General features: G+C 36.9%; 1 protein-coding gene across 1 annotated transcript; it reads left to right on the top strand.

Annotated features, from left to right (window-relative positions):
- Positions 1-323: 323 nt before the first annotated feature.
- Positions 324-10863, top strand: LOC133325905 (uncharacterized; the record flags this gene model as incomplete). The annotated part of the gene is made up of 3 exons (XM_061534608.1): positions 324-1020; positions 10617-10680; positions 10811-10863. Coding segments are annotated over 3 exons (814 nt in total), but the record flags the coding sequence as incomplete, so codon positions are not given.
- Between the last annotated feature and the right edge of the window lie 268 nt (positions 10864-11131).

The following is an 11131-nucleotide window of genomic DNA, read 5'->3' as shown; positions in this document are numbered from 1 at the left end:
CAAGGCGAGTATTTGTTAAAGACAAATTTTTCAAAGGACCAACAAGGGGAGGACTTTTTAATGAATATCTTTTCAAAGGACCAACAAGGCGAGGATTTTTTAAAGTAAAATTTTTCAAAGGACCGAAAAGGGGAGGACTTTTTAATGAATATATTTTTCAAAGGATCGATGCGATGCTTTTTTAGAGTATATTTTTTCAAAGTACCAACAAGGCGAAGATTTAAAGAATATTTTTTTAAAGAACCAACAAGGCGAAGATTTCTTAAAAAATATATTTTCTGTTCTTTGATATATTTCTACTTATTTTGTGTTTCTTCTTTCAGCTTCAGGAACAACGTGCCAACCTAACAATTGGTTGTGTTGGCTGTCAAATAAATCGCCTACAAATAACATCCGGTTCCATACCATACTTCTTGCCAACATTTGTGGTTATTCTCAAGAATAGTGTGGTTATAAAATCACGAGATCTATTAGTACGGCCATTTACATATCCAACATGGCGTCTCATAACATGTGTCGCTATTCTGAAAATGACAATTTTCCCCATTATGCGAAAACGTCAAATTAAATTATATACCATATTTCTTATGGCATGGTTATATGTATTATTCTTCCTACGTATCAGCTATGAGGGTGTGATGTATCATGTCATTACAAATCCACCTTATCAACCTCTACCCAAAACGGTTAGGGAATTAATTGCACAAAATTACACGCTCTTTGTTGATTATTCTACATATCGGGTATTGGAAAAGCAACCATTGCTAAAAGAAAGATCACTCAGTGTTAATTGCGGTCCAATAGAGCTGTTGGAACAGATAGATGAGCTGCCGTACAAAAGTGGTATTCTAACGACAAATGTCTATGTTGGCCATTTCATGAAGGCACGTATGAAAAATCTCACTCGTTACTCGGTGTTACATGAGAAAATATTTAATGGTTTAAATTGCATTTACTATACGAGAGGTTCGTATCTAGCCTCTGCTATTGATCCGATTTTGCAGCGTCTAATCGATTCGGGTATGCGAAATAAATTCTTTAGAAGCTTGAGTTTAAGCAACGTACCTGCAAGCACAGCAAAATGGCAGCGTGCCCATCCAAAGAATCAAAAATTTCATTTGGGTTTTACATTTTTACAAGTCGTCTTTAAAGCTCTGCTGCAATTTCATTTTGTTGCTTTTGTTATATTTTGTGGAGAAATTATTACGCACAGATATCTCAGAAATTGCAGAATTTATAGAAAATTGAAACAACAATTAATAAATAAAATAATAAGTAATAAATAAATAAAAATTTTGTGTGTGTTTCTTTTAATTACGACAATTGTAAAGGTATTTGATCCATATGAGACTTATAATTAATTTTTATAAAGACAGATTATATTCTACCTAAGACGTCATTTGACATCGGAAAGTTTGATATGTTCTATCAGAAACGTAGTTAGTAGAGTTCTACGTCCGTTCATGATTGCGTTGGTATTATAGCTTTGTTTGGCCTCAAAATATAGGTTCCATTTTTTTAGATCTGCCTACGAAAAATTATAAATATAATCTTATGTTTTGGGGTCGTCCCCAAAATATTCGGTATTTTGATGGTTATATTTTTACACCCTTCACCACACTGTGGTATTGAAATTGGGAAAAATCGGTTCAGAGTTAGATATAGCTCCCATATATATTTTCGTCCGATTTAAGGTAAATGGTGTACCAAAGTCCCTATATATCTTTCGATTTGCACGAAATTTGGTATATCCTACTGAATTAGGTCTAGAATGATGTATGCTGAAAATGAAAGTCCCTGAAAATGATTTGATTTGCACGAATTTTGACATAGCGTATTGAATTAAGTCTAGAATGACTTGTGCCAAGTTTCGTGAAAATCGGTTCAGATTTAGATATAGCTCCCATATATAGTATCGCCCGATTTTAGGTAAATGGTTGGTATACCATTTACGGTAAATGGTGTACCAAAGTCTCTATATATCTTTAGATTTGAACGACATTTGGTATAGCCTACTGAATTAAGTGTAGAATGATGTATGCTAAGTTTCGTGAAAATCGGTTCAGATTTAGATATAGCTCCCATATATAGTTGCGGCCGATTTTAGGTAAATGGTGCTCCAAAGTCCCTGAAAATTATTTGATTTGCACGAATTTTGGCATAGCGTATTGAATTAAGTCTAGAATTGCTTGTACCAGGTTTCGTGAAAATCGATTCAGATTTAGATATAGCTCCCATATATAGTATCGCCCGATTTTAGGTAAATGGTGTACCAAAGTCCCTACATATCTTTCGATTTGCACGAAATTTGGTACAGCCTACTGAATTAGGTCTAGAATGATGTGTGCTAAGTTTCGTGAAAATCGGGTCAGATTTAGATATTGCTCCCATATATAGTTTCGGTCGATTTTAGGTAAATGGTGCATCAATGTTCCTGAAAAGCATTGTTAAGTTTCGTGAAAATCGGGTCAGATTTAGATATTGCTCCCATATATAGTTTCGGTCGATTTTAGGTAAATGGTGCATCAATGTTCCTGAAAAGCATTTGATTTGCACGAATTTTTGCATAGCGTATTGAATTAAGTCTAGAATGACGTGTGCCAAGTTTCGTGAAAATCGGTTGAGATTTAGATATAGCTCCCATATATAGTATCGCCCGATTTTAGGTAAATGGTGTCCTTGCAAATCTTTTGATTGACAAGAATTTTTGCATAGCGTAATAAATGGTGAAGGGTATCATATAGTCGACCCAGTCCGAATTTACTACTTTCCTTACTGGTTTTATTTGGGGTGTGTAAATGATAATAATTATAAATATTGATCCACCATTTAAGGAAGTCCATATAACGCTATACCCCAAAGATCGGTATTTTTGGGTGCTTGAGCACATTTCTCAGTTTTTGTAGCTACCATGAATGGTACCACCCAAATTTCGGTATTTTGAAGACTTTAGCCGCATTTTCCAAACCGTGAGGACTGTAATTGGGTTCTGGAAGGCTGAATTATATACAAATGTGTGCGGTGTATATATAGCTATAGATAGATGGGTGACGTAGGGACGTAGATCTGTGAAGCCAAGCAACGGCTCTATTTGGCTTAACATGACAAAGCCCAGGCTTACCTTGCTTCCTCTTTCATCTCAATTGTGGACACTGACCTCCCCGCGGTGTCACCTGGGACAGCCACTTTCATCATTCGTTGAATTTGTGAACTGATGTAGGTTGATACGTCGGGTTAGTTGCCCACACTCGGAAAACCAAACCCTCCAAAGTTGATGACCCCCGCAATCGTATAAAGGTCCACGATCTTCGAATCTACACTTGGAATGTGCGCACGTTGTACAGAACAGGCGCAGTTTATGCATTGGCGTATGTACTCAAGAAGTACAAAGCCGATATTATTTCCTTACGGGCAATGCGATGAAAAGGGACATGCGTAAATAAATCAAATGATTGCACACTGTATTATATCTGTCATAAAACGCGACATTAATTTGGCTGCGGGTTTATGGTTAACAGGAGAATAAAAGACCTGGTTCCCAGATTCACTCCAATAGATGAGCGAATTACTATAATCCGTATAAAATCGAAGTTCAGTCTGTATAAAATCGAATTTCAGTCAGTCTTATTTGCACCCATGCTTCTACGGAAGGCAAAGATGAACCGACCAAAAACGTTTTTTACGAGCACCAAGAAGACCGCTGCCCTGGCCATAGAATTAAAATACTGCAACAATATTTTTTTTTGCCCAACCGTCGAAAAATGCACCCTCCATGAAGTAACATCCGACAACGGCATGAGGTTGATTGAAAATGGTATTTAGCAGCACTAGATTCAAGTATCTAGATGTACATAAGGTCACCTGGATTTCTTCTGATTAAGCAAGGAGAAATCAAATTGACCCTGCTGTGATAGACGGAAGGCATTCATTCAGTGTTTTAGGCGAATATCGTTTCAGAACATTGGGCAAGAAATTGCCCAATCCCTACAAACTGCAACACTTGGGTACAAAAGACGACCATCAAGAAACCCATAGTACTTAGTGCTATAGATTTGAAAAACGCAGTGTATAGGGTAACCCTGCACACAGTAGCAACACGTAATGCGAGAGAGAATAATCGGGAGAAAGAGTGGGAGGAGAAATGTAATTAAAAAAAAAGAACAAGAAAAACGTGAACGTGAGCAAATTAAGATGCATAAGAGTCAGAATGAAGTCCGGACATTTTACCAACGAGTAAAACGCCAAACAGTAGGCTTTGGTGCATGCACATCCTCCTGTAGAGATGACAAAGGAAACCTGATGAAAGATACAGACAGCGTCCTAAAGATATGGAAGGATAATTTTGAAAAGCTTCTGGTATCAAATAGTGGCGGTGAAAAAGATACCCCAGGACCAATAAGTGATGCCGGTATGGAGTATATACCACCTAGCCAAGATGAGGTCATAATAGGAATCAATCGACTGAAGAACAATAAACCAGCAGGTGCCGATGGATTACCAGCCGAACTATTCAATATCGGTTGTCAGATGCTGATCAGGAACATGCACCAGCTGATTTTTACAATTTGGCTATAGGAACGCATGCCCAATGATTAGAACCTCTACATCCTGTGTCCCGTGCACAAAAAGGAGGCAAGATGATATTTGCCAACTATAGATGTATAAGTCTCCTTCCCATTGCATTGCATTAAGGTGCTATCCAGCGTGCTGTGTGAACGACTGAAGCCAATGGTCAATGACATTATTGGACCATACCAATGCGGCTTTGGACCTGGCAAATCCACCATTGACCAGAAAAAAATTTCGACACATTCCACATATTCGTCGACTATAAAGCCGCATTCGACAACCCATTCCGTTCAGAGTTATTTAAAGCCATGTCTGCGTTCGGCATTCCTGCAAAATGAATACGGCTATGCAGGATAACTTTGAGTGGCACAATGTCAGCAGTAAAAGACAAAGTGACAGTTTATCGTGTGACTTTTTTAACATTCTGCTGGAAAAGATCATACGAGAGGCAAAGGTGGACATAAATGACACTCTGCACACCAAACAACACATGGTACTCGCCTGCGCCGACGACATCAACGCTGATACTACCCGTGCTGTTGTATAGATCTGAAGCATGGGTACTTGCACAAGCAGATGAGGCAGCTCGTGGAGAGTTTGAGAAAAAATTTCTTCGAAATATATACGGGCCGAGCTGTGTCGGCGGTGAATATTGCCGTCGAATGAACCACAAATTGTACCCTCTAATCTCGGACATCGACATAGTCAAACGTATCGAACTGCAGCGACTGCGCAGAAGGCAACGAATTAGATGGAAAGATCAAGTGAAAGAGAACATTTTTCAAATTGGAAGAGCTGGGCACAAGACAGACGGGCCTGGCAATTTGTTTTAGGTCGGCTTATGGAACAAATATTCTGTCACACGGCACATAAGTAAGTGAATATTCTTCGGTTGATGTAGATTCGAATAAAATCACAAGTAAAAACGTCGTTATATTCGGCCGGACTGAACTTTTTTTGCCCTCCACCTCCACCACGTGAAGTCCAGTCAAAATTCCTTGAGTCGATCGGCACATTTATATGAGGACTATATTATAGTTTATTTGAGAGTAGGTTGTCCATGTTCAAAAAAAAAAATAGTGTACCAAAACGCAGACACTCTAGTTGGAATGCTTAAACGGGGCATTTTTATTTATTTTTTATTCACCAGGAATACATATTGGATTCCTGGTGAATTTCACTCCCGTGAAAAATGCGATTAACAATTTATTAATACCGAAAAAGAACGAAACTATAGGTGGGGATATATCATACCGTGGACCTATATATACACCGCACACATTTCTATATAAATCATCCGTTCAGAACCCAATCACAGTCCCATCGTTTGGAAAATGCTGCTAAAGTCTTCAAAATAGTGAAATGGGATGCTACCATTCTATGGTAGTTACACCAAACCCAGACCTCCCAAAGTACCTAGTAATGGGTATACCATTATATAGTGGCTACCTGAAAACTTGGGTAAATTTTTATAATTTTTGGTAGGAAAATTTTTACTCAGTGAGGGTCCCAAATATTAAACTGCTCTCAAATTGATTGAAACGTGTGCTATATCACCCAAAAATACCGATCTTTGGTATCTAATATGATCCAATATTAGGAGCTACTCAAAAATTGTACCCATATTGATAACGGCTTGAAAAAATCTTCTATTAAAAACTACACGCTTTGATAGTCATTTGAAAAATCTTCATTAAAAAATCTACGCTTCTAAAATCTTCGTTTCTGTAAATAACAATTTTTATAAAATCCGCGCATCTACATATCCCCCAAAAACAATTTTTATACCCTTCACCACACTGTGGTACAGGGTATTATGTCTTTGTGCATATGTTTGTAACAGGCAAAAATAATCGAGATAGACCCATGGTTCCTTTTGAGAATATGCATAGAATCACTTTCTGAGTCGATTTACGCATGTCCGTCTGTCCGTCCGTCCGTCCGTCCGTCCGTCCGTCTGTCCATGTTAAATTGTAAACAAAGTACAGGTCGCATTTATGATCCGAATTGGATGAAATTTGGCATAGGTCACTTATTTGGCCCAAGGACGAACCCTATTGAAATTGGGAAAAATCGGTTCAGATTTAGATATAGCTCCCATATATATATTTAACCGATTTAATGTAAACAGTCCCTATATAACTTTCGATTTGCACGAAATTTAGTACAGCCTAATCATTTAGGTATAGAATGATGTCTGCCAAGTTTCGTGAAAATCGGTCCAGATTTAGATATAGCTCCCATATATAGTTTCGTCCGATTTCATGTAAATGGTGCCCCAAAGTCCCTATATATCTTTTGATTTGCACGAAATTTGGCATAACGTACTGAATTAAGCCTAGAGTGATGTCTGCCAAGTTTCGTGAAAATCGGTCCAGATTTAGATATAGCTCCCATATATAGTTTCGTCCGATTTCATGTAAATGGTGCCCCAAAGTCTCTATATATCTTTCGATTTGCACGAAATTTGGCATAACGTACTGAATTGAGTCTAGAATGGTGTCTGCCAAGTTTCAAGAAAATCGATCCAGATTTAGATATAGCTCCCATATATAGTTTCGTCCGATTTCATGTAAATGGTGCCCCAAAGTCCCTATATATCCTTCGATTTGCACGAAATTTGGCATAACGTACTTAATTGGGCCTAGAATGATGTCTGCCAAGTTTCATGAAAATCGGTCCCGATTTAGCTATAGCTCACATATATAGTTTCGTCCGATTTAATGTAAATGGGGCCCCAAAGTCCCTATATATCTTTCGATTAGCACGAAATTTGGTACAGCCTAATCATTTAGGTCTAGAATGATGTCTGCCAAGCTCCGTGAAAATCGGTCAAGATTTAGATATAGCTACCATATATAGTTTCGTCCGATTTCATGTAAATTGTGACCAAAATCCATATATATCTTTCGATTTGCACGAAATTTGGCATAACGTACTGAATTGAGCCTAGAGTTATGTCTGCCAAGTTTCGTGAAAATCAGTCCAGATTTAGATATAGCTCCCATATATAGTTTCGTCCGATTTCATGTAAATTGTGCACCAACATCCATATATATCTTTCGATTTGCCCGAAATTTTGCACAACGTACTGAATTGAGCCTAGAGTGATGTCTGCCAAGTTTCGATAAAATCGGTCCATATTTCTATATAGCTCCCACATATAGTTTCGTCCGATTTCATGTAAATGGTTCACCAAAGTCGCTATATATCTTTCGATTTGCACGAAATTTGGCATAACGTACTGAATTGAGCCTAGAGTGATGTCTGCCTTGTTTCGTGAAAATCGGTCCAGATTTAGATATAGCTCCATTTTATTATAGATTGATTTTATGTAATTGACGCACCAAGGAACCAATAGGAACAAAACGTTCTAAAGTTAGTATAACCTAACCTGTGACAAGTTTGTTTGAAATCGCTTAATATGTGGATATAGCTTACATATATTTTTCGCCCGATATCAAGCAAATTGGGCATCATACTCCTCATGTTAGTCAGATTGACATCAAATTTTGCACAACGTACAAAATTGAGCATATAATTACGTAGTTGCGTTTTCTAGAAGTACAGACATAGTCAACCGGATGACCTATTTATATTTGTTTGAAGTCGATTTACACACTTTATGGACAAATCTAGGTAGATTCACATTTAGATAAATATCACATATTTTATTTCATCCAATTTCATGTTAATAGTCCTGTTTAATGTACCCATAGTGGTGAAGGGTATCCTAGAGTCGGCCCCGTCCGACTTTACTACTTTCCTTACTGGTTATTTTTAGTTTTATTTTTATTTTACTTTTCAATACCACTTATTTATCGTGATTTGAGACCATTTTCCCTTTCTTCACTCACTCACTCACTCAATTAGACGTCAACGGAAGCAATTCAATACATGCTTATCCCCTAGTCCATCATATTTTTTATTCATTATTTATTGGCTAGCTTCAGCTGGATATCTCTAAATATTTATTTCAGTTACCAAAAACTGACCTTAATGCCAATATATTTTTGTTATACCCTTCACCACACTGTGGTACAGGGTATTATGTCTTTGTGCATATGTTTGTAACAGGCAAAAATAATCGAGATAGATCCATGGTTCCTTTTGAGAAAATACTTAGAATCACTTTCTGAGTCGATTTACGCATGTCCGTCTGTCCGTCCGTCCGACTGTCCTTGTAAAATTGTAAACAAAGTACAGGTCGCATTTATGATCCGAATTGGATGAAATTTGGCACATGTCACTTAATTGGCCCAAGGACGAACCCTATTGAAATTGGAGAAAATCGGTCCACGTTTAGGCATAGCTCCCATATAAGGGTACCGCAAAATTTTCGGTATTTTGGGGTTCTTGAGCGCGTTTTTTTAACTGAATTCGCTGAAATTTTGTACTTTGAGTTCTTATTGGGTAGCAAATCTCCCTACCAAAAATTATAAATAAAGGTCCCTTTTTTCGGATAGCTCCCATATAAGGGTACCCCAAAATTTCGGTATTTTGAGGTTCTTGAGCGCGTTTTGTAAGTGAATTCGCTGAAATTTGGCACTTTGAGTTCTTATTGGGTAGCAAATCTCCCCACCAAAAATTATAAATAAAGGTCCCTTTTTTCGGATAGGCCCATATAAGGGTACCGACAATTTTCGGTATTTTGAGGTTCTTGAGCGCGTTTTGTAACTGCATTCGCTGAAATTTGGTACTTTGAGTTCTTATTGGGTAGCAAATCTCCCTACCAAAAATTATAAATAAAGGTCCATTTTTTCGGAGAGCCCCCATATAAGGGTACCCCCAATTTTCGGTATTTTCGGGTTCTTTGTCTCGTTTTGTAACTGAATTCTCTGAAATTTTGTACATTGGGTTCTTATTGGGTACCAAATTACTCCATTAAAAATTATAAATATAGGTCCAGGTTTTCTGGTAGTCCCCATATAACGGTACACCCAAATTTTTGGTATTTTGGGGGTTCTGATCGTATTTTTCGACCGAATTGATTGTTCTTATTAGGTAGCAAATCTCTCCACTCCAATAGAATCACTTTTTGAGTCGATTTGACAAAAAAAGGTCTAAGTTTCGTGAAAATCGGTTTAGATTTATATATAGCTCTCATATATATTTTCGTCCGATTTAATGTAAATTGTGCCAAAAAGTCCCTATATATATTTCGATTTGCACGAAATTTGGCACAGCGTAATGAATTATCTCTAGAATGATGTGTGTTAAGTTTCCTGAAAATCGGTTCAGATTTAGATATAGATCTCATATATATTTTCGTCCGATTTAAGGTAAATGATGCACCAAAGCCCCTTAATATCTTTCGGTTTGCACTAAATTTGGCACAGCGTAATGAATTAGGTCTAGATGTGTGTTAAGTTTCCTGAAATCTGTTCAGATTTAGATATAGCTTCTATATCTAACCAAATGAAAAATTTAGTATAGGTTCCAGAATGGCATGTTTATGGATCGATTTTCATGTTAGTGGTCCTTCAAAAATTCCACGTCTGTTATGATTCATCGTTGGAATATGCCCAAAGTGGTGCAGGGTATCATATAGTCGGCCCCGTCCGACTTTACTACTTTCCTTACTGGTTTTATAATGTCAAAATTATCACATTACACTATCAATGCAATTGCATTCCTAAAATTGTCATTTATCAAATCCCCTTCGGGAATTTCATATTGATTTAAGCATTAGCAGAAAATATGTCACATCGGTACCAAATGAAATCAGAATATCCCACAATTCTAAACCAAACTGGTCATTAAGTGAAACCAAACGAACGGAATTATGATTTACATTTATTTTCTATTAATAAACGTTTTCGTTCGAATCGAATGCAGTAATCAAACACATGTGGAATTGCTGAATGTTATCTTGGAGAAAATATTTTATGGTGTTTTTGAACCGAATTCAATAACTGTGGAAATTGTTTGGAAAGTAACGGAAAATAAAGGTCGAGACAAATTTAATAGAGACCTTGTGGAGACAATTTTGAAAATCAATGCGGGATTAAAAAATCCATTACCAATTTTCTTGAATCCTCCAACAGATGCAAATATGGAGGATAGGGATAGAATTAAATTGTTGGTGGTCCAAGAATCTGAGGAAGTGTTGTAAGTACATATAAAGTAAGGGTTAAGATCCTCGAAAAGAGAAATTCTTATTTCTATTATTTCGTATAATATTTACTTATTTCCTATAATATTTAGATCTCAAATAATATTTATTTGTTTTTTATTCCAGTTTGGATTTGGAACGTTCGGTGCAATTCACCAGATCTCTGAAGACCGTACACAGTACAATTCCAAAATATTTAATTATTCTAAACAACGGTCAGGATCTTCAAGGGCAAGAGCAGTTCATGACAATGGAGCGAATATTTCAACACTTATTCAATGCCTACATATTGGATGCTGTTATTTTAATACCTCATCACAATACAATTGAAATATTCACCTATTTCCCGTTTCAATCTGAACACAATTGTTCAAATTTAAAACCTATACTGATACTCAAAATTCAGGGCATTCGAACACAAGAACCCATCATCACATATGGTGATTT

Source organism: Musca vetustissima, unplaced genomic scaffold (genome assembly GCF_032173495.1).
Source record: "Musca vetustissima isolate MV318-11 ecotype Yass unplaced genomic scaffold, APGP_CSIRO_Mvet_v1 utg184370, whole genome shotgun sequence".
In the NCBI taxonomy this organism is placed as follows: Eukaryota; Metazoa; Arthropoda; class Insecta; order Diptera; family Muscidae; genus Musca; species Musca vetustissima.
This window is presented reverse-complemented; position numbering and strand designations above follow the sequence as displayed.